The sequence below is a fragment of the Mizuhopecten yessoensis genome, unplaced genomic scaffold (genome assembly GCF_002113885.1).
Source record: "Mizuhopecten yessoensis strain PY_sf001 unplaced genomic scaffold, ASM211388v2 scaffold11069, whole genome shotgun sequence".
Taxonomy (NCBI): domain Eukaryota; kingdom Metazoa; phylum Mollusca; class Bivalvia; order Pectinida; family Pectinidae; genus Mizuhopecten; species Mizuhopecten yessoensis.
This window is the reverse complement of record NW_018408864.1, coordinates 1,107,483-1,133,602: the sequence shown is the minus strand read 5'-3', so window position 1 is coordinate 1,133,602 and position 26,120 is coordinate 1,107,483. Positions and strand designations below refer to the sequence as shown.

Sequence of the window (26,120 nt, the reverse complement as noted above, 5' to 3'; positions counted from 1 at the left end):
TTGTATACCTACCTATTCCTTGATCAGCCATTTAGAATGAATGTAGGAGGGTTTCCATACTCACTTATAAATAATTCATCATCATCATCATCATCATCATCGACGTCGTCGTCGTCTTCGTCGTCTTTCCACTTATCATTGCTTCATACACAATCGTGGTCGATTAGTATGTGGAACATTAGTTAATAGAACGTTTATATTTTAGAGACAATCGTGATATCGTGTCCCGGATATAAAGACCCTTTTTAGTTCGTAGATTTGAAGACAACAATTAGCTAAATATAAGACATCGGTCTGTTGTATAAACTTGGATTCCATTAATCCATCCTCTCTTTTACGGCATTTACAATCTATGCATCATCTCTCAATTTCAGTCCTTACGCGATATTTTAACTATTATTTGTTATTTTAACCCATTCAAGATTGTTTTCTTAATTTTCTACGCCTATGCTGATGGCTATAAAACGTACGAGTTATTGTCGTATTTTGATTCTGTTTTGTCAAATAGTCATCTCATCCTAAACAGATTATACTTGCCCTAAATTACTATAAATTTCGTTTGGCCGTTAAACACAAACAAATTGTCAGTCATTTTACACTACCATGCAGTTTACCAGTAAACGTTCCACATATTATCTAGCTATACAACTAACCCGAGGGGATTTAGACGGAACCATCAATTGATTGTATACATTTTATACCTATGTACTGTAAAGCACATTAGAGTGGCTTATCCTAGCTAGAAAGGTCGCTATATCAAATGTTGGATATTATAATTATCATTATTATCAAATTAGCAAGAACGTTTTGTGTGTATTACAATGACACAAGCATGCAGACAGGGTTATATGGATATGCGGTAGTAACTTATGTGTTTCTTGAAAAAATATAAAAGTTTTTTGATAATATTTTAAAGTCTTTAAGTTGAGTCTATTCACGGGTTACATATTCTACTGTGTGATAAGGGATACTTACATGCTTATATACATTTAATTATATGTCAGGAAAAGTTTGTTGAAATATTTAAATACCTAAAAATATATCAATAAATAAATAAATGACTCATTCATATGCATGCTATGTAATTTTATTTATATTTTGAACAAAATAAGCAAGGTTCATACATGATATACAGGTTAGTGCAAGTATGCTCTCTATTTTTTTCAGCTTCAACGACTTAAAGTTAAATTACTTCACTAAAACCAACTTCTTAACATGATGCAAATGAGAAAGCAGATCATGTAACCGCCATTAACACCAATGGTTAAATCTACATTGCATTTCTTATGTAGAATATTCAGGTATACTTCTATACATCCTGTTCAATATGCTTGTTAAGGCGTGCGGATTTCTAAATTTATTCCGAACGAACATATTTCATTAATTAATGGTAACATAACATTTTTTCTAAAATGGTTAATATAAAGCGAAGAAGGAGCAATTCATGAACAAAAGGAAAATGTGTCGGATACCCATGACATCAGTTTAACACAGAAATAAACATCAAAAGCGATCTAAGGTTATGTGTTTGTACGAAACATAGCTCTAAAAGACGCCACTATTCAATATCGTATAGTATGTTGCATATTGCTATACAATTGTAGGGACTAAAATCTTGTTTAAAATAAATCTAATATATAGCAAAAATATGACTTAATAGTAAATTGTATTAGTAAACAAAAAAAAATAAAAAAAAAACGGAGAGAATGTAAAAGTACGAAAGTGATGCTATCTACATCAATAAGCCTTAATCTAACCATTATTTATTAAAAATGCCTGCCCCAATGCACCTTAGGTTTTCGTATTGACAGAAGCATCTTCTTAATGTCGTTTTGGATATATCTGAGGCACAGCTGCGAACGATTTCGTTGACAATGTCATTCAGTTGGTTAGCACGATAGTATATCAATTTCGAGTCCTGGGTTCCAATTCCGGTCTACCCCCGCTAAATTTTACATTAAAATGTGTGCCTTCAAAAACCATTTTTATGATATTCTAATCATAATATACCGTTTTTGTTTTACTATAAAGCATGTACTTATTATGGACAGTAATTGGATATTTACGGCTTCTATTCCTCTATTTTTTTTAGTCAATGATATATCTGCAATTGTCGAGTATACAAGACTTTCATTTGTGTCGACTTTTGTCCATTTTTACCAGGTCATGGAGTCTATATATCTTTGAATAGACTGACATCAATGTCCGTATACGAATCACATCTCTTCAAGTCTTCTACCCTGTAACAGATATGTAAACAAACATGTTAAGTCTTCTACCCTGTACCAAATTTATAACTAGGTTTTAAGTAGATAACATTTACGCTTATATAATAATGACTATGAAAGCAATATTAAACCTTTCATACTCGTTTTTAATTTAATTACATATATGCTAACCTGATACTGACATTACAGACAACATGTAAACATGCATTACTTGTTTATAATTAGATAACATGTATGACTGTCTATAGTGACATTGAACGTAATATGGTGAAAATGACATTCAATAAACAACTTCTGTGTTTATATTAATAGAAGGGTTTTATATGGGTTGGCTTTTATGGACGCCAAATATATCAAAATTCAAAATCTTCGGGTGAAATTCAATTCCCTGTCTCTTTAATGAAAAATAAAAGAAAGAAACATTTATTTGAAGGTTTGAATTTTCATGACTTTTGAACCCAAAAATGGCCAAAATGGTCAATGCTTTTTCAATGGGGCATTGCAGTTGGCAAAATATTCTTTATACAACAATGGTTGCAATATTTAGACACATTATGTACATTTCACACACTTAGTAATGTTTCTTTGTTTGAATTTAAATAAACACGATTCCTGATGTCTTTTATTGCTTATTCAGCGTTATTGATGAATATCATTATAAACCTAACGTATCTAAATTGCAGATTTTCCATTCAACTTTATTATCATAAATACGTAACAGTATATATAACTGACACATATTTTTCTGTAGTAAAAAAACACATTAATAATTTAAATATGATAGTATCGTAGCACTATATGAATATTGCTTTGTATCACTTTTCCACCTGTTCATAGTAAGTAGCTCGATTGTCGAAAAGGCTATATCGTAGATAAACATAATAAAAATACGTTAGTCAATCATAACTAAAAAAATGTATTTAGACCCAGTTCAATACACGGCCTTATTATGACCATAAGAAGGAATTACCCCTTTTAGTTACTGTTTCTCACAGAAAGTTATATCAAAAATCTTAACTACCTTAGGAACGTAAAAAGCAAAACTATTTTATATTTAAAGTGAAACAATATCAAACGTTTCATGTTCCCGTTGAATGAAAACTACTAAAAAGGGAAAAATGGGCGGAAAAGTGTACCAAATACATATTTCCGGTTAATTAAATATCGCTTCATCTAAAGTTACGACAAGACAATGGTCTATAACAAAGGTATACAACTGTTAAAACTGACAGAAAAATCTTACAGAAAAGACGGATTAATATTGTCCCCATTTGAGTATGAAGACTTCACAACGGAACACAAGATATTTAATACTCTTAAACGGAAGCTCTGACTAGAGCAGTGGAACCTGAATACAATTGTAGTCACCCAGTACTTACTTAGGAAGGCTGAACACGTTGTTTGTATTAACTCAGTACTTACTTAGGAAGGCTGAACACGTTGTTTGTATTCAGTCAGTACTTACTTAGGAAGGCTGAACACGTTGTTTGTATTCAGTCAGTACTTACTTAGGAAGGCTGAACACGTTGTTTGTATTCACTCAGTACTTACTTAGGAAGGCTGAACACGTTGTTTGTATTCACTCAGTACTTACTTAGGAAGGCTGAACACGTTGTTTGTATTCACTCAGTACTTACTTAGGAAGGCTGAACACGTTGTTTGTATTCACTCAGTACTTACTTAGGAAGGCTGAACACGTTGTTTGTATTCACTCAGTACTTACTTAGGAAGGCTGAACACGTTGTTTGTATTCACTCAGTACTTACTTAGGAAGGCTGAACACGTTGTTTGTATTCACTCAGTACTTACTTAGGAAGGCTGAACACGTTGTTTGTATTCACTCAGTACTTACTTAGGAAGGCTGAACACGTTGTTTGTATTCACTCAGTACTTACTTAGGAAGGCTGAACACGTTGTTTGTATTCACTCAGTACTTACTTAGGAAGGCTGAACACGTTGTTTGTATTCACTCAGTACTTACTTAGGAAGGCTGAACACGTTGTTTGTATTCACTCAGTACTTACTTAGGAAGGCTGAACACGTTGTTTGTATTCACTCAGTACTTACTTAGGAAGGCTGAACACGTTGTTTGTATTCACTCAGTACTTACTTAGGAAGGCTGAACACGTTGTTTGTATTCACTCAGTACTTACTTAGGAAGGCTGAACACGTTGTTTGTATTCACTCAGTACTTACTTAGGAAGGCTGAACACGTTGTTTGTATTCACTCAGTACTTACTTAGGAAGGCTGAACACGTTGTTTGTATTCACTCAGTACTTACTTAGGAAGGCTGAACACGTTGTTTGTATTCACTCAGTACTTACTTAGGAAGGCTGAACACGTTGTTTGTATTCACTCAGTACTTACTTAGGAAGGCTGAACACGTTGTTTGTATTCACTCAGTACTTACTTAGGAAGGCTGAACACGTTGTTTGTATTCACTCAGTACTTACTTAGGAAGGCTGAACACGTTGTTTGTATTCACTCAGTACTTACTTAGGAAGGCTGAACACGTTGTTTGTATTCACTCAGTACTTACTTAGGAAGGCTGAACACGTTGTTTGTATTCACTCAGTACTTACTTAGGAAGGCTGAACACGTTGTTTGTATTCACTCAGTACTTACTTAGGAAGGCTGAACACGTTGTTTGTATTCACTCAGTACTTACTTAGGAAGGCTGAACACGTTGTTTGTATTCACTCAGTACTTACTTAGGAAGGCTGAACACGTTGTTTGTATTCACTCAGTACTTACTTAGGAAGGCTGAACACGTTGTTTGTATTCACTCAGTACTTACTTAGGAAGGCTGAACACGTTGTTTGTATTCACTCAGTACTTACTTAGGAAGGCTGAACACGTTGTTTGTATTCACTCAGTACTTACTTAGGAAGGCTGAACACGTTGTTTGTATTCACTCAGTACTTACTTAGGAAGGCTGAACACGTTGTTTGTATTCACTCAGTACTTACTTAGGAAGGCTGAACACGTTGTTTGTATTCACTCAGTACTTACTTAGGAAGGCTGAACACGTTGTTTGTATTCACTCAGTACTTACTTAGGAAGGCTGAACACGTTGTTTGTATTCACTCAGTACTTACTTAGGAAGGCTGAACACGTTGTTTGTATTCACTCAGTACTTACTTAGGAAGGCTGAACACGTTGTTTGTATTCACTCAGTACTTACTTAGGAAGGCTGAACACGTTGTTTGTATTCACTCAGTACTTACTTAGGAAGGCTGAACACGTTGTTTGTATTCACTCAGTACTTACTTAGGAAGGCTGAACACGTTGTTTGTATTCACTCAGTACTTACTTAGGAAGGCTGAACACGTTGTTTGTATTCACTCAGTACTTACTTAGGAAGGCTGAACACGTTGTTTGTATTCACTCAGTACTTACTTAGGAAGGCTGAACACGTTGTTTGTATTCAGTCAGTACTTACTTAGGAAGGCTGAACACGTTGTCCTGGATAACTTCTAGGCCGAACGCTTCACACATGATCTTGGCAAAGCTCACCTTCTTAATGTTATCAAGTTGAGCTGAAATTGTCAGAGATAAAATTTAATATGGGAAGTTCGTATCAAATTACACAAAGGAGATGGAAATAGCGTAATAGTACAAATAATTGGGGATGGGAAACCTACTTCATCTCCTGAATTAACGTCTTTTGTAATTTGAATGAAAAGAAAAAATCATTATACATGAAAAGTAATGTTTCTTGTATTACATTTGTTTTGTCAAACGTAACTGTATAAAAAATAAAATAACACAATAAAAGCTACATAGCCTTTACAATGTCACAATTTTGTAGTTATCGGTATTAAAGTAAACTTAAAAAAAGTAAAGTAAAGGGGATTTGAAGGTCAGAAATACTGATATCAAAATATATACCTGGAAGAAATCCTTGATCTCCGGTGGTTTCAAAATAGAAACGATCCCCAAACTTCAGACGTTTAAACTGTTCTGCCAATATAGCGGAAAACGTTGGACCAATATGAGCACCATCAACGTTCGTTTCCAACATGGCACCAGGGAATAAGTCAATGTCTCTAACATCACTGCAAACAATGAACAGTGTACGTCATCTCTATGAGATTACAAAATAAATAAGTGATATTCTACACTGTTTACTTACACATTTTTTATAAACGGGTCAAAGAAGTAATATCTATGGTAACTTACCAAATAACGCTGGATCCTTGCAAACATAGGATTGTAGGGTACGAATAACTTAAAATTGGTATATGGGGCAGGGAATTAATTATAACAGTGTAGAGAAAATAATTTCAAAATTTTGGAGCAATCCACTCCTTTATTGAGACACAGAAACACACAAAACAATTACTGTATGGCGTTTTAAATTCGCGGGATCAATATTTCGCGGTTTCGCATTCAGTACATATTCTCAGGAGTTAAATTTCGCGGTGCACCCAAATCCCATGTGTCGTGCAAGTAGTTTGAGTGTCATCATTTAAGGAGTAAACCTCGAAATAAAGGTAAACCATTTGAATACACTAATCCCAGCCGTCGTCATCCGCTAGTGACTTAACTCGAAAGAAAATCATATTGTACTTTTGTAGGAGTAAACGGTAATCAATTAATCACCTCCTGTGTACACATCAATATGTTGTCGCTACTTACATGTAAGTGTTGTTTTTACGTGGACTGCCCAGTTTTCCGGTTATAATCTGATTTGTGTTCATTTGAGCTTGCATAACAGCGTTGGGTCATAAGAATGATGTTGTGAGAAGGTCCGTAAAAGTGGTTAACATTTTCGATGAAAACTCCCGAAACATCTTTTTGTTAGGTAAATTTATAATGAATATATGATTTTGCGAACGATATATTATCAAAATTTAGTGAGGGGGAGAAAAAGAAGTATTACAAGTAAATGACAAAATTACACACCGAGATGCAGATATTTCGTACACGAAATCTGACAGATTCTGTCAATCTCGTACACTGGCAAGTAACAGCTATCGTGTGAGTCAGCAGACCAAAATTAGTGAATCAGGTTGTCAAATACCCATCGGAAAGGGAAACACACGGAGAATAAGTGCTTAACATTCGTTGATACCTAGAGGGGGCGGGTTTGTAGGTTGGTAAACCAGTACCATTCCCTCGAGCGCCATCTCGATTAATTTCAGATTGGACAATGATCTATGGCAACCATGTCCAACTGTGGTTAGACAGCTTAAAGTGCCTTGACACAAGGAAATCTGGTTTGCTATGCTAAATGGAGCAGCGCTGTTTGTTGAGTTCACCCCCATATTGTATATCACCTTTTATTTGCAGGAAATAAGGTATACTACATTAACTGATATGCTTGTCAGTTTTGTAATATGTAATATACTTTGCCATTCATTTTACATTGAAATGTATCCGTGGAGTGTGTGTATGGACACAGTTTGCACAATGTTTTGTTGCAGGTTTTGAAAGAGCCTTTTGTTCAACAGAGGCAGATACAGGTAGCTTACTATTTCCTATATCCTTTTATAATTCTAATGTTATTTTTTGTGTAATGTAATTGTTTTGTGTGTGTTTCTGTGACTCGATAAAGGAGCGGATTGCTCCGAAAATTTAAAATCATGTTGTCTATACACTGTTAGAATAACTCCCTTCCCCCAAATATCTTGCAGGAACATCACTTGTTATTAGCTTGAAAAGTTAACTAAATATTGTAAAAAGGGTTTAAAGTTAAATAATTATACGAAATAATGTACTTTGTAGCGCTTTATATTCGCGGGGTCAATATTTCGCGGTTTCGTATTCAGTACATATTCTCGGGGTTTGAATATCGCCGTGCACCCAAATCCCATTTGTCGTGCAAAGTAATTTGAGTGTCATCATTTAGAGGTTAAACCTCGAAACACAGGTAAACCGTTTGAAAACACTGATCCCGAGCGTCGTCACCCGCCAGCGACTTCACTCGAAAGAAAATCAAATATACTTACGCATACGCAGATGCTAGTTTGGCTTGAGCTTCAAGCGTGTGATCCGATAGCTCACTGAAGTCCTTTGGCACTGACAACCCAATCCAGTCACGGAACGCAATATAGCCAGGAAGTCCGTGATCCCGACCCCTTTGTATGTTTAACGCAGTGAGGTCCATGCCATGGGAGGTTGCCGTTTCAAAAAGATGTGTTTTCAAATCGTCTACCAAAAACCTTTTTCAGGGGGAGAGAGAGAATATAGTAAATAAAACAAACGATTAAATTGAACTCGGACTTTTGCCTATTATGATACGAGCATGTCATTTGTTTTCTTGTGATAACTTGAACACTCGGTTGATTCCAACTGATTATAATTCGAATGTTGAGTCTCCATTAACTCGAAAAGTAATCCGTTCGAGGTTTACAGTCATTCTCTTGTATCTGATGCATTTTGAAGGATTGATACAGGTATCCATTTCTTTTCATCTATTTTCTGTAGCACATGTTCACATAATGCGCTTTGTGTTTGAGAATACAGGAAAAAACCACTCAAGACAGTAGTTGGCTGGAGCTCGTTCGAATTAACATAACAACAAATATGTTTATCACATTACTGACCCATTTAACTATACCATATGGCCATGTTAACAATATTGTATTACATACATGTAATAAAACATTAAGGTGCTGCGATTGGAACATATTCGGAACGACAATACTATGATCGGAGTGCTTTGGTTTACACGTTTTAAGAGTCAGCTGATAACACATAATTGTGCTTAAAGTTATTTTTCAAATCATGAATGTTATGTGATAATAAGTCTTACATCTGTGTCGTTGTCATATTTGATTTATTTTTCGTGCAATAATTTGATATTACTAAAGGCTCGTATCACATAAAAGTATTGAACTAATTCAATAAATCCAATGTGTTATGGAAACTCATGTAAGATTCTCTATTTTTTACACAATTTAACAACAGTAACACACATTCTTAATGAGACAGTAAAACTTACGCATCAGATACTTTGCACTGGTAAAGGGACATGGTCCTCGCGATATCAGCAATACTATTGAAAGCAAGACTTGTATTGAAAAAGGAGTCTTTAAGAGGTACTTCATTTTTTCTCCCGAAATTGTCATCAACCGTTGTTATTGTTCCATGGACCAATGTATGACCGTATCTGTAAGTTATAAATGTAACATGAATATAAGTTATGATATAACATAGATATAAGTTATGATATAACATAAATATAAGATATCAATATAAACTAATTTGATACCTCAATGGTGACGGTACAACAATATAAGATAGCGTTCAGAATGAAATCGATGGTTAGTTTCCAAGCATTCCACGAATAGCTTAAAGTTGGAAATATTTCTAAATGTAGTTGTTGGATCGGACAAAGTTTCGCAATGTGCTTTGTGCACGACGTGAACCCCAAGTGAGACGGTGTGCAACGTTAATCACAAGATGATAAAAAAACCTTGGGGATAATAGGTATCGTATGTGATAACAAGCAGGTTCGTGGAATTTATATCCCCCGATTGCAGGACATATTGTACGTAAACATTATTGAGGTTAGGTGTAAACATGTGAGTATCGTGCTGTTGAGACATAATGATTAGCTTGAAACTCAAAGAAATTTTGTATTGAACATGTAGGTATATAATGACGTTTTTCGTTATTCAAGGGGCCATAACTCTGCCAAATAAAGTCCGCTGAAACTGGTCATCAAACTTGGTTGAGCACTTAAGGCATTTAACCCTGTTACTAAGTTATAAGAAAATAGGTTAACATTTGTTGCAGTTATTGCACGGAAACGAAGCGTGACAGACAGACAGACAGACAGACTGACAGACGGACAGACGGACAAACCTAAATTAATGTCCCCCGTTTCGGTGAAAGTGGGGGATAATCAGATTTTAAACAACGGCCTTTTCATTGTGCTGTCTGACAGTTTAATCAAATCATTTAGCTCATGCTTACAGTTCAATCACGATAACTAGTACAGGATAGGTTCCATGACTTAAAGTTTCATTAGTATAACTGGTTAAGGATAGGGAAACATGGCTTACTGTTTAATCTGAATAACTAGTGTAGGATAAGGTAGCATGGCTTACAGTCAAATAATGATAACTAGTGTAGAATAGGGAAACATGGCTTTACAGTTTAATCTGAATAACTAGTGTAGGATAAGGTAACATGGCTTACTGTCAATTCATGATAACTAGTGTAGGATAGGGGAACATGGCTTACATCTTCATTAGAATAACGAGTGCAAATTAGGGGAACATGGCTTACAGTTTAATCTGAATAACTAGTGTGGGATAGGGTAACACGGCTTACAGCTTTATCAGGATAACTAGTGTGGGATAGGGTAACACGGCTTACAGCTTTATCAGGATAACTAGTGTGGGATAGGGTAACACGGCTTACAGCTTTATCAGGATAACTAGTGTGGGATAGGGTAACACGGCTTACAGCTTTATCAGGATAACTAGTGTGGGATAGGGTAACACGGCTTACAGCTTTATCAGGATAACTAGTGTGGGATAGGGTAACACGGCTTACAGCTTTATCAGGATAACTAGTGTGGGATAGGGTAACACGGCTTACAGCTTTATCAGGATAACTAGTGTGGGATAGGGTAACACGGCTTACAGCTTTATCAGGATAACTAGTGTGGGATAGGGTAACACGGCTTACAGCTTTATCAGGATAACTAGTGTGGGATAGGGTAACACGGCTTACAGCTTTATCAGGATAACTAGTGTGGGATAGGGTAACACGGCTTACAGCTTTATCAGGATAACTAGTGTGGGATAGGGTAACACGGCTTACAGCTTTATCAGGATAACTAGTGTGGGATAGGGTAACACGGCTTACAGCTTTATCAGGATAACTAGTGTGGGATAGGGTAACACGGCTTACAGCTTTATCAGGATAACTAGTGTGGGATAGGGTAACACGGCTTACAGCTTTATCAGGATAACTAGTGTGGGATAGGGTAACACGGCTTACAGCTTTATCAGGATAACTAGTGTGGGATAGGGTAACACGGCTTACAGCTTTATCAGGATAACTAGTGTGGGATAGGGTAACACGGCTTACAGCTTTATCAGGATAACTAGTGTGGGATAGGGTAACACGGCTTACAGCTTTATCAGGATAACTAGTGTGGGATAGGGTAACACGGCTTACAGCTTTATCAGGATAACTAGTGTGGGATAGGGTAACACGGCTTACAGCTTTATCAGGATAACTAGTGTGGGATAGGGTAACACGGCTTACAGCTTTATCAGGATAACTAGTGTGGGATAGGGTAACACGGCTTACAGCTTTATCAGGATAACTAGTGTGGGATAGGGTAACACGGCTTACAGCTTTATCAGGATAACTAGTGTGGGATAGGGTAACACGGCTTACAGCTTTATCAGGATAACTAGTGTGGGATAGGGTAACACGGCTTACAGCTTTATCAGGATAACTAGTGTGGGATAGGGTAACACGGCTTACAGCTTTATCAGGATAACTAGTGTGGGATAGGGTAACACGGCTTACAGCTTTATCAGGATAACTAGTGTGGGATAGGGTAACACGGCTTACAGCTTTATCAGGATAACTAGTGTGGGATAGGGTAACACGGCTTACAGCTTTATCAGGATAACTAGTGTGGGATAGGGTAACACGGCTTACAGCTTTATCAGGATAACTAGTGTGGGATAGGGTAACACGGCTTACAGCTTTATCAGGATAACTAGTGTGGGATAGGGTAACACGGCTTACAGCTTTATCAGGATAACTAGTGTGGGATAGGGTAACACGGCTTACAGCTTTATCAGGATAACTAGTGTGGGATAGGGTAACACGGCTTACAGCTTTATCAGGATAACTAGTGTGGGATAGGGTAACACGGCTTACAGCTTTATCAGGATAACTAGTGTGGGATAGGGTAACACGGCTTACAGCTTTATCAGGATAACTAGTGTGGGATAGGGTAACACGGCTTACAGCTTTATCAGGATAACTAGTGTGGGATAGGGTAACACGGCTTACAGCTTTATCAGGATAACTAGTGTGGGATAGGGTAACACGGCTTACAGCTTTATCAGGATAACTAGTGTGGGATAGGGTAACACGGCTAACAGCTTTATCAGGATAACTAGTGTGGGATAGGGTAACACGGCTAACAGCTTTATCAGGATAGCTAGTGTGGGATAGGGTAACACGGCTTACAGCTTTATCAGGATAACTAGTGTTAGATAGGGGAACATGGCTTACAGTTTAATAACGTTTGATAGTGTAGGATAAGTTTGCATGTATTCAGTGTTTTCAGTTTTACTTCATACTCGGACAACATTCCTGTTAAACATATTGCAAAGTTTAAAAAACGACTGGCCTATTCTCAAAGTATAAAACAAGTTTGTGTTCGAGTTAATGTTGGTCACTTTTGTCCCCCAGAATGAAATGGACAGGGCGTCTTTAATATGGGAGGAAACCGGAATTTCCGTGTTCACATCACATGATCGGGCTGGAGATGACACATTTCTCATGTCAGATTTGGGTGTCGATTCGAGGCCGTCTTGGTGACGGACGAGTGCGCTATCCACTGCGCTACCCGACTGAGTAAATAGCAGACAATGATGCGAAAGTTCCATGCCAACACAAAGTTATTCTGAGATGTAAGAGTGTTTACCTAAAGGCTGCCCCAGCGAAAGCGTTCAAGATAGTTGCGTCGATTGTGTCGTTATAGTTGAACGTAGATCCAACTGTTAATCCTTCTTTATCCATCAAATCTGCGCCGATGACGCTAGGTAGCCATTGTCCGTAGAGGGTATTCTGCAGAATTGCCCCAATAATTTTCCTAGCTATTTGGTATATGTCTTCATCTATTGAAAGTCCCTGAAATACTAGCCTATCACACAGGGCGTTGTGGTAGCGTACAAATGCCGTATGTAAAGCCATGAGCTGAGGATTCTCGTTCACTCTGACGTCACCTGAAATACGTTAAAACAACATTACGTCACAAAGTTGACAATACTTTTCCAATCAACTCCTTTATTTAATCTTCAATAATAAGATTTTATATTCCCTGCTCAGTCTCAAAATTTCATTTCTTTCCCGTTGTTTAAAATCGGCTCAAATTAGATTGATATACATTCTTGTCGTAATAATGAATTACATTAACATGTTTGAAATTGTGAGATAAACAAAATTATATGTACTTAAAATGATTATTTACTTATGTTATCTAACCTTGTTACTACCGTCAGCGTTATGAGAACGAAAAGTTCAAATACACAAAATAACTCAATAACTATTGAAAGGCTTTTGGTTATATCATCTCCAGGTACACTGTGATTAAAGGCTTATTGAGTCTCTAGAAGCAAGGGAGACATCATTTTATTATTCCTCCATTCTTTAATTACTTTTCTACCTCGAAACAATCTCAGTGCATTTTCCAAGCAGATACTAGCTGGATACTTCAAGTGATCACATGGTTATCAAACATGATCAGGTTTGACATCAAACATTGTCAGGTCGGTTATCAAACATGTTCAGGTCGGACACCAAACATGGTCAGGTCGGTTATCAAACATGGTCAGGTCGGTCATCAAACATGGTTAGGTCGGTCATCAAACATGGCCAGGTCGGTTATCAAACATGGTCAGGTCGGTCATCAAACATGGTCATGTCGGTCATCAAACATGGCCAGGTCGGTAATCAAACATGGTCAGGTCGGTCATCAAACATGGTCATGTCGGTCATCAAACATGGATAGGTCGGTCATCAAACATGGTCAGGTCTGACATCAAACATGGTCAGGTCGGTCATCAAACATGGTCAGGTCTGACATCAAACATGGTCGGGTCGGTTATCAAACATGACCAGGTCGGACATCAAACATGGTTAGGTCGGACATTACAATGGTCAGATCAGTTATCAAACATGGTTAGATTTTACATCAAACATGGTCAGGTCGGTGATCATACATGGTTAGGTCGGTTATCAAACATGATCAGCAAGGACATTAAACATTGCCAGGTCGGACATCAAACATGGTTAGATTTTACATCAAACATGGTCAGGTCTTTTTTCAAACATTGTCAGGTCGTTTATCAAACATGGCTACATAGGACATCAAGCAAGCTCAGGTTGGTCGTCAAACATGGTTAGGGTAGACATCAAACATGATCAGGTCGGTTATCAAACATATTTCAGTCGGTCTTCAAACATGGTCATGTCGGTTATCAAACATGGTCAGGTCGGAAATCAAACATGGTCAGGTCTGACATCAAACATGGTCAGGTCGGTCATCAAACATGGTCAGATCTGACATCAAACATGGTCAGGTCGGTCATCAAACATGGTCAGGTCGGTTATCAAACATGGTCAGGTCGGTTATCAAACATGGCCAGGTCGGACATCAAACATGGTCAGGTCGGACACTAAACATGGTCAGGTCTGACAACAAACATGGTCAGGTCTGTGATCAAACATGGTCAGGTTTGACATCAAACATTGTCAGGTCGGTTATCAAACATATTTCCGTCGGTCTTCAAACATGGTCCTGTCGGTTATCAAACATGGACAGGTCGGAAATCAAACATGGCCAGGTCGGACATCAAACATGGTCAGGTGGGACACTAAACATTGTCAGGTCTGACATCAAACATCGTCAGGTCGGTCATCAAACATTGTCAGGTCTGATATCAAACATGGTCAGGTCGGCCATCAAACATGGTCAGGTCCGTCATCAAACATGGTCAGGGCGGTAATCAAACATGGTCAGGTTTGACATCAAACATGATCAGGTCTGACATCAAACATTGTCAGGTCGTAAATCAAACATGGTCAGGTCCGTCATCAAACATGGTCAGGGCGGACACTAAACATGGTCAGGTCTGACAACAGACATGGTCAGGTCTGTGATCAAACATGGTCAGGACTACTAGCTGGATACTTCAAGTGATCACATGGTTATCAAACATGATCAGCAAGGACATTAAACATTGCCAGGTCGGACATCAAACATGGTCAGGCCTTACATCAAACATGGTCAGGTGGGACACTAAACATTGTCAGGTCTGACATCAAACATCGTCAGGTCGGTCATCAAACATGGTCATGTGGGTCATCAAACATGGCCAGGTCTGACATCAAACATGGCCAGGCCGGTTATCAAACATGGTCATGTCGGTGATCAAACATGGTTAGGTCTGACATCAAACATGTTAAGGTCGGTCATCAAACATGGCCAGGTCGGTTATCAAACATATTTCAGTCGGTCTTCAAACATGGTTAGGTCGGACATTACAATGGTCAGATCAGTTATCAAACATGGTCAGGGCGGACACTAAACATGGTCAGGTCTGACACCAAACATGGTCAGGTCTGTGATCAAACATGGTCAGGTCTTACATCAAACATGGTCAGGCCTTACATCAAACATGGTCAGGTGGGACACTAAACATTGTCAGGTCGGACATCAAACATGGTTAGATTTTACATCAAACATGGTCAGGCCTTACATCAAACATGGTCAGGTCTATTTTCAAACATTGTCAGGTCGTTTTTCAAACATGGCTTCATAGGACATCAAGCAAGGTCAGGTTGGTCGTCAAACATGGTTAGGATAGACATCAAACATGGTCAGGTCTGGGAGCAAACAAGGTCAGGTCGGTCATCAAAAACATGGTCAGATCTGACATCAAACATGGTCATGTCAGTCATCAAACATGGATAGGACGGTCATCAAACATGGTCAGGTCTTTTTTCAAACATTGTCAGGGCGTTTTTCAAACATGGCTACATAGGACAGCAAGCAAGGTCAGGTTGGTCGTCAAACATGGTTAGGGTAGACATCAAACATGATCAGGTCGTTCATCAAACATGGTCAGGTCGTACATCAAACATGGTCAGGTGGGACACTAAACATTGTCAGGTCGGACATCAAACATGGTCAAGCCGGACCCTAACCATGGTCAGGTCTGACAACAGACATGGTCAGGTCTGTGATCACCCATGGTCAGGTTTGACATCAAACATGATCAGGTCGGTTATCAAACATATTTCAGTCGGTCTTCAAACATGGTCATGTCGGTTATCAAACATGGTCAGGTCGGAAATCAAACATGGTCAGGTCTGACATCAAACATGGTCAGGTCGGTCATCAAACATGGTTAGGTCGGTCATCAAACATGGCCAGGTCGGACATCAAACATGGTCAAGACGGACACTAAACATGGTCAGGTCTGACAACAAACATGGTCAGGGCTGTGATCAAACATGGTCAGGTCTGACATCAAACGTGGTCAGGTCCGACATCAAACATGGTCAGGTCGGTCCTCAAAAACCTGGTCAGATCTGACATCAAACATGGTCAGGTCGGTCATCAAACATGGTCAGATCTGACATCAAACATGGTCAGGTCGGTCATCAAACATGGTTAGGTCGGTCATCAAACATGGCCAGGTCGGACATCAAACATGGTCAAGTCGGTCACTAAACATGGTCAGGTCTGACAACAAACATGGTCAGGGCTGTGATCAAACATGGTCAGGTCTGACATCAAACATGGTTAGGTCGGTCATCAAACATGGTCAGGTCGGTTATCAAACATGGTTCGTCATCAAACATGGCCAGGTCGGACATCAAACATGGTCAGGTCTGACATCAAACATGGCCAGGTCGGTCATCAAACATTGTCAGGTCGGTTATCAAACATGGTCAGATCGGTTATCAAACATGATCAGGTCTGACATCAAACATGGTCAGGTCGGTCATCAAACATGGTTAGGTCGGTCATCAAACATGGTCAGGTCGGTTATCAAACATGATCAGCAAGGACATTAAACATTGCCAGGTCGGACATCAAACATGGTTAGATTTTACATCAAACATGGTCAGGTCGGTTATCAAACATGGTTCGTCATCAAACATGGCCAGGTCGGACATCAACCATGGTCAAGTCGGACACTAAACAAGGTCAGGTCTGACAACAAACATGGTCAGGTCTGTGATCAAACATGGGCAGGTCTGACATCAAACATGGTCAGGTCCGACATCAAACATGGTCAGGTCGGTCATCAAACATTGCCAGGTCGGACATCAAACATGGTCAAGTCGGACACTAAACATGGTCAGGTCTGACAACAAACATGGTCAGGTCTGTGATCAAACATGGGCAGGTCTGACATCAAACATGGTCAGGTCCGACATCAAACATGGTCAGGTCGGTCATCAAAAACATGGTCAGATCTGACATCAAACATGGTCAGGTCGGTGATCAAACATGGTCAGGTCTGACATCAAACATGGTCGGGTCGGTTATCAAACATGACCAGGTCGGACATCAAACATGGTTAGGTCGGACATTACAATGGTCAGATCAGTTATCAAACATGGTTAGATTTTACATCAAACATGGTCAGGTCGGTGATCATACATGGTTAGGTCGGTTATCAAACGTGATCAGCAAGGACATTAAACATTGCCAGGTCGGACATCAAACATGGTTAGATTTTACATCAAACATGGTCAGGTCGGTTATCAAACATGATCAGCAAGGACATTAAACATTGCCAGGTCGGACATCAAACATGGTTAGATTTTACATCAAACATGGTCAGGTCTTTTTTCAAACATTGTCAGGTCGTTTTTCAAACATGGCTACATAGGACATCAAGCAAGGTCAGGTTGGTCGTCAAACATGGTTAGGGTAGACATCAAACATGATCAGGTCGGTTATCAAACATATTTCCGTCGGTCTTCAAACATGGTCATGTCGGTTATCAAACATGGTCAGGTCGGAAATCAAACATGGTCAGGTCTGACATCAAACATGGTCAGGTCCGACATCAAACATGGTCAGGTCGGTCCTCAAAAACCTGGTCAGATCTGACATCAAACATGGTCAGGTCGGTCATCAAACATGGTTAGGTCGGTCATCAAACATGGCCAGGTCGGTTATCAAACATGGTCAGGTCGGTCATCAAACATGGCCAGGTCGGTTATCAAACATGGTCAGGTCGGTCATCAAACATGGTTAGGTCGGTCATCAAACATGGTCAGGTCGGTTATCAAACATGATCAGCAAGGACATTAAACATTGCCAGGTCGGACATCAAACATGGTTAGATTTTACATCAAACATGGTCAGGTCGGTTATCAAACATGGTCAGGTCGGTCATCAAACATGGCCAGGTCGGACATCAAACATGGTCAAGTCGGACACTAAACATGGTCAGGTCTGACAACAAACATGGTCAGGTCTGTGATCAAACATGGTCAGGTCTGACATCAAACATGGTCAGGTCCGACATCAAACATGGTCAGGTCGGTCATCAAACATTGTCAGGTCGGTTATCAAACATGGTCAGATCGACATGATCAGGTCTGACATCAAACATGGTCAGGTCGGTCATCAAACATGGTCAGGTCTGACATCAAACATGGTCAGGTCGGTCATCAAACATGGTCAGGTCTGACATCAAACATGGTCGGGTCGGTTATCAAACATGACCAGGTCGGACATCAAACATGGTTAGGTCGGTCATCAAACATTGTCAGGTCTGTCATCAAACATGGTCAAGTCGGTGATCAAACATGGTCAGGACGGTCTTCAAACATGGTCATGTCGGTTACCAAACATGGTCAGGTCTGTCATCAAACATGGTCAAGTCGGTGATCAAACATGGTCAGGACGGTCTTCAAACATGGTCAGGTCCGTTATCAAACATGGTCCGGTCGGTCATCAAACATATATAGGTAGGTCTTCGAACAAGTCAGAGCTTAATTTGGCTCAAATTTATCTTGGAAAGGTACTGTATATCAAACATGGTCAGGTTGGTCATCAAAAATTGTCAGGTCGGTCATCAAACTTGGTCAGGTCTGACATTAAACATTGCCAGGTCGGTTATCAAACATGTTCAGGTCGGTGATCAAACATAGTCAGGTCTGACATCAAACGTGGTCAGGTCGGTCATCAAACATTGTCATGTCGGTTATCAAAAATGGTCAGGACGGTCTTCAAACATGGTCATGTCGGTCATCAAACATTGTCAGGTCTGTCATCAAACATGGTCAGGGCGGTCTTCAAACATGGTAAGGCCGACATCAAACATTGCCAGGTCGGGCATCAAACATGGTCAGGGCGGTCTTCAAACATGGTCAGCCTGGACATTAAACATTGTCAGGGTGGACATCAAATATGGTCAGATTTTACATCAAACATGTTCAGGTCTGACATCAAACACGGTCAGGTCTGACATCAGTCATCAAACATGGCCAACATGGTAATGTCGGTTATCAAACATGGCCAGGTCGGACATCTACCATGGTCAGGTCGGACATCAAACATGGTCGGGACGGTTATGAAACATGACCAGGTCGGACATCAAACATGGTTAGTTCGGTCATCAAACATGGCCAACATGGTAATGTCGGTTATCAAACATGATCAGCAAGGACATTAAACATTGCCAGGTCGGTTATCAAACATATTTCGGTCGGTCTTCAAACATGTTCAGGTTGGTCATCAAACATGATCAAGTCGGTCATCAAACATATATAGGGAGGTCTTCGAACAAGTCAGAGCTTAATTTGGCTCAAATTTATCTTGGAAAGGTACTGTATATCAAACATGGTCAGGTTGGTCGTCAAACATGGTCAACTCGGTCATCAAACATATACATTAAACATTGCCAGGTCGGGCATCAAACATGGTTAGATTTGACATCAAACATGGTCAAGTCTGACATCAAACATGATCATGTAGGTTATCAAACATGGTCAGGCCGGTGATCAAACATGGTCAGGACTGACATCAAACATGGTCAGATCGGTCATCAAAAATGGTCAGATCTGACATCAAACATGGTGAGGTCGGTCTTCAAGCATGGTCATGTCGGTTACCAAACATGGTCAGGTCTAACATCATACATGATCATGTCGGTTCTCAAACATGGTCAGGTCCGTTATCAAACATGGTCCGGTCGGTCATCAAACATGGCCAACATGGTCATGTGGGTTATCAAACCTGGTCAGGTCGGTTATCCAGGTCTGACATCAAACGTGGTCAGGTCGGTCATCAAACATATATAGGGAGGTCTTCGAACAAGTCAGAGCTTAATTTGGCTCAAATTTATCTTGGAAAGGTACTGTATATCAAACATGGTCAGGTCGTTGATCATACATGGTTAGGTCGGTTATCAAACATGGACAGGTCTAACATCAAACATGATCATGTCGGTCATCAAACATTGTCATGTCGGTCATCAAACATTGTCATGTCGGTCATCAAACATGGTGAGGTCGGTCTTCAAGCATGGTCATGTCGGTTACCAAACATGGTCAGGTCGTTGATCATACATGGTTAGGTCGGTTATCAAACATTGTCAGGTCGGTCATCAAACTTGGTCAGGTCTGACATTAAACATTGCCAGGTCGGTTATCAAACATGGTTCGTCATCAAACATGGCCAACATGGTCATGTCGGTTATCACACATGGTCAGGTCGGTCTTCAAACAGGGTCAGGTTGGTCATCAAACATGATCAAGTCGGTCATCAAACATAGTCAGGTCTGACATCAAGCATGGTCAGGTCGGTCATCAAACATATACATTAAACATTGCCAGGTCGGTTATCAAACATATTTCGGTCGGTCTTCAAACATGTTCAGGTTGGTCATCAAAAATTGTCAGGTCGGTCATCAAACTTGGTCAGGTCTGACATTAAACATTGCCAGGTCGGACATCAAACATGGTTTGATTTTACATCAAACATGTTCAGGTCTGACATCAAAAATGATCATGTTGGTTATCAAACATGGTCAAGTCTGACATCAAACATGGGCGGGTCGGTTATCAAACATTGTCAGGTCGTTTTTCAAACATGGCTACATAGGGCATCAAGCAAGCTCAGGTCTGACATCAAAAATGATCATGTTGGTTATCAAACATGGTCGGGTCTGTTATCAAACATGGTCCGGTCGGTCATCAAACATATATAGGGAGGTCTTCGAACAAGTCAGAGCTTTCAGGTCGGTCATCAAACTTGGTCAGGTCTGACATTAAACATTGCCAGGTCGGACATCAAACATGGTCAGATTTTACATCAAACATGTTCAGGTCTGACATCAAAAATGATCATGTTGGTTATCAAACATGGTCGGGTCTGTTATCAAACATGTTCAGGTCGGTTATCAAACATTGTCAGGTCTGTTATCAAACATGGTCCGGTCGGTCATCAAACATGGCCAACATGGTAATGTCGGTTATCAAACATGATCAGCAAGGACATTAAACATTGCCAGGTCGGACATCAAACATGGTTTGATTTTACATCAAACATGTTCAGGTCTGACATCAAACGTGGTCAGGTCGGTCATCAAACTTGGTCAGGTCTGACATTAAACATTGCCAGGTCGGACATCAAACATGGTTAGTTCGGTCATCAAACATGGACAAGTCGGTCATCAAACATGGTGAGGTCTGACATCAAACATTGTCAGGTCTGTCATCAAACATGGTCAGATTTTACATCAAACATGGTCAGCTCGGTCATCAAACATGTTCAGGTCTGACATCAAACGTGGTCAGGTCGGTCATCAAACTTGGTCAGGTCTGACATTAAACATTGCCAGGTCGGTTATCAAACATGTTCAGGTCGGTCTTCAAACAGGGTCAGGTTGGTCATCAAAAATTGTCAGGTCGGTCATCAAACTTGGTCAGGTCTGACATTAAACATTGCCAGGTCGGTTATCAAACATATTTCGGTCGGTCTTCAAACATGGTCAGCCTGGACATTAAACATTGTCAGGGTGGACATCAAATATGGTCAGATTTTACATCAAACATGTTCAGGTCTGACATCAAAAATGATCATGTTGGTTATCAAACATGGTCAGGCCGGTGATCAAACATGGTCAGGTTGGTCGTCAAACATGGTCAACTCGGTCATCAAACATATACATTAAACATTGCCAGGTCGGGCATCAAACATGGTCAGGCCGGTGATCAAACATGGTCAGGTTGGTCGTCAAACATGGTCAACTCGGTCATCAAACATATATAGGGAGGTCTTCGAACAAGTCAGAGCTTTCAGGTCGGTCATCAAACATATACATTAAACATTGCCAGGTCGGTTATCAAACATTGTCAGGTCGTTTTTCAAACATGGCTACATAGGGCATCAAGCAAGCTCAGGTCTGACATCAAAAATGATCATGTTGGTTATCAAACATGGTCGGGTCGGTTATCAAACATATTTCGGTCGGTCTTCAAACATGTTCAGGTTGGTCATCAAAAATTGTCAGGTCGGTCATCAAACACGGTCAGGTCTGACATCAGTCATCAAACATGGCCAACATGGTCATGTGGGTTATCAAACCTGGTCAGGTCGGTTATCAAACATTGTCAGGTCTGTCATCAAACATGGTCAAGTCGGTCATCAAATATATATAGGTAGGTCTTCGAACAAGTCAGAGCTTTCAGGTCGGTCATCAAACACGGTCAGGTCGGTCATCAAACTTGGTCAGGTCTGACATTAAACATTGCCAGGTCGGGCATCAAACATGGTCAGGCCTGACATCAAACATGGTGAGGTCTGACATCAAACACGGTCAGGTCGGTTATCAAACATTGTCAGGTCGGTTATCAAACATTGTCAGGTCTGTCATCAAACATGGTCAAGTCGGTGATCAAACATGGTCAGGTCCGTTATCAAACATGGTCCGGTCGGTCATCAAACATGTTCAGGTCGGTCTTCAAACATGGTCAGGTTGGTCATCAAACATGGTCAAGTCGGTCATCAAACATATATAGGTAGGTCTTCGAACAAGTCAGAGCTTAATTTGGCTCAAATTTATCTTGGAAAGGTACTGTATTATGGCATTGAATAATTTTGCACCATTTCTGACCATAGAGTCAGTTTGAAGGATTTGTAAAACAGTCCTCGTCACGATTGATACTCATTTACCTTATCTTAGACCACCACGCTTCATAATGGGAAACCATTAAACGAAACTTTTCGTGATATAAAGAAATTTTCACTCGATATTTTTTTAGATTTAGTGAGAAAACATATCTCTCGAAATGTGTTCAGCTATATCCACAATACGACAAACGTGATACACCCATATGATACAAACCTGCTAAAAAGCAATGATTCTTATCCGGGTCATCCAATACACATGCAGTATCGCTGTTCTTAGGAAGTAAGTCACTGTCTGCCACAAGTAGTTTGCCTGTAATAGAGTTTAATATGAAAGAAACAATGATATGATGTTATTCAATATTTTGATATTGAATGGTTTTGAGTTGAATACCAGAAAACCATTAAATGTTCTAAGTATAACACTTTCTAAGTAACAGGACGCATTTACTGCTGCAGTTAAAAAGAGCGGGAATCAGCAGCTTTATAGTTATAGTCAAGTTACATGGCGTTACGCTTGACAACAAAGCAGAGCACCATTTTGAATGGGTCACTCAAAACAATTCTGCCGTTTGGTGGTATTATCTATTAAGATTTCTAAAATATATATATATATAAATTGTGTACATGTAGTTATGTAAATATTATAATGTGTGATGCAAAGGTATACCAAAACATCTGTTAGCTCTTCATCTGAACTTGAAACTGAAAACGCAGTGCATAGAAATTACATACGGTTGGACAATATTAAAAGGGATATTTCCAAATGTGAAGATATCACATGTCGTACATTTACCTTTTTATCAAATATCCTATTCCTGATATTTCGTTAATGAAATTATAAAATTCAAATTAAGTTGAATAGATATGTCAATCTAAATAATTCATGGACAAATAAAACACATATGTTTATATATATATATATATATATGAAACTCATAAAAGAAGGAAAATATGGTTGTTCAAGTTCCTCGTTACTATAGATTTGTATTTCAATACCAACCCTGCATTCACAATCAATCGTGTGTTTGAAAGATATAATGCAATCTAACCGTTCTTAAATGTACGTAGACTCTTTGCTACTTCTTCTGTAGAACCATAAATCTGTGAACCGTCAACGTAAGAAGTGATATCATTCAGCTGCTCCCGGACGCCTGGAAAAGAAGCTTTGATTATAACCAAATATTCCTAAATCATCATTGTTTAGGTTATAATCACGAAGAAATTGGTGATTTGTGATAATGAATCGGTGTTTCTATTAATAGCGGGTCAATATTCACTTTATGATGTCATTTCTGTTGTAACGTCAAAATGCACTGTTAAATACAGTAATTTTATTCCGTTCCAAACATAAGGATTGAATATCATTTTGTTTCAATTTCATGCTTGTATGAACACACATCGGTAACATACATATCCCTTGAAGCCCGCTAGGCTATGCCTAATGATTGGCCATTATTTCAAACATCGTCTAGATTTCCAGTAAAATATCACGAGCACAAATAATCACAAATAGACATACCTGCTTCACAAATGTGTTCTCCCCTTGCAGGTAGTGATCTCCGCAGGCCCATACATGTGTGGGAGTAGTCAGGGTCGGTAGCTGGGTCGATTTCAATAGTATTGCACTGTATCCTGACAAACAAATCATGTATGTTAGTCATCAACAGTTAGAACAGTTGAATGCGTATTTATATATTGTGTGCACTTAATTTGATTTTAGAAAAGAAAAAAAAAATTAATAAAATGGTAAACATTTCTTATTACTTTTTATGATAAAAATAAAATAATATATTTTATTTTATTTTTACCAAATCACCATAGCATTGAATTGTTTTCTAGATAAAGTCAAAATAAAATTCACGTTCCTTGTCAACCTTACATTTTCACGAGTTTTTTGACAATTGTAAAATTCAGATTATATTGGATATTACTGTAACAGCAATACAAACACACCTTTCATTACGAATGAGCTCGTCTGTTATTGCGCAACAGCCAGTAATTGACTCATGAAGACCTGCAAGTAGTTCATAAACATGTTTAAGTGTTTTCCCAACACATCAAACAATAAACATTTCTATCAGTGCTTGTCTTAATATAAAAGGCCAGCACAGATCACCAACTCTATAGCTTAGTACTGGTGTGTGAGCTACTGTATATTTTATTTTCCTGTGGAAAGGTGTTTTGCTGATTACCTGCATTTAACTCCAGTTATCAATCCTGATTTTAGTGCATTATCATGTGAAATGTTTTCTTCTGATTTACAAATGAATATTCAAACTTTAACAAGCAAATCGAATATTACTTATCGGTTCCGGTAAAAAGGAAATATCCTTTTTAAGCAATATCCTTTGTTAGATCTGCTACAAAATCTGAGTTCAAACTTCCTTTCTCCATAATATGTTTATATTGTAAACAAAGATATATATATAGCCGTACTTTTGTTAACGGCTTGAACAATATTCATTCCGGTTTATTCCCTGAAAATTGGATTCTAAGGCGGCATTCCCCATATCATACATTCGATCGTATAACTGTAATTAGAATAGGTATACAACACTACGTCATCACTCCTAGCATTCATCCATGACCGTTATATAACGACACCATGGTTAAGAACATGTCGTACGACATAAGAGTGGATATGTTATCGAGAACTCTACCACATGTTTAAAGCCACTTTTCATTGGTTAATAACCATGGACGATAGACCATGCGCAAACATGTATTATTTTCCAACAGACCAACGCTCTTCCAAAAACTGCCCCTGCAATTAAATGTACCGGTAAACAAACGAGTGGTGGGACTGGTTTCATTTATCGAATGATGGTACCCGCATTTAATTTTGTGTGTATATAAAGATTTGGTAGCGGTCAAAAATGATATATTTAGCCTAGCCTCTAGATTTATTTCACACCTTTCAAGCTCATGACCAGAGTTATCCGGTGAACTGACCGCGATGATGACTTGAAATGGAGTTTGTAAATCTGTCAAATGCTGATTTCATGTGTTGATG

General features: G+C 39.0%; 1 protein-coding gene across 1 annotated transcript; it reads right to left on the bottom strand.

Annotated features, from left to right (window-relative positions):
* Window positions 1–1,090: 1,090 nt before the first annotated feature.
* On the bottom strand, window positions 1,091–25,571 carry LOC110465294 (peroxidase-like protein 3). Its single transcript, XM_021521004.1, has 11 exons — window positions 25,544–25,571; window positions 25,061–25,121; window positions 24,627–24,739; window positions 24,157–24,258; window positions 23,322–23,417; window positions 12,866–13,166; window positions 9,179–9,346; window positions 8,184–8,396; window positions 6,121–6,287; window positions 5,672–5,768; window positions 1,091–2,240 (listed from the first exon to the last, which is right to left on the bottom strand). Exons 1-11 carry the CDS (start codon window positions 25,569–25,571, stop codon window positions 2,174–2,176), a joined length of 1,413 nt encoding a protein of 470 aa, XP_021376679.1. The 3' UTR covers window positions 1,091–2,173.
* Window positions 25,572–26,120: the final 549 nt, after the last annotated feature.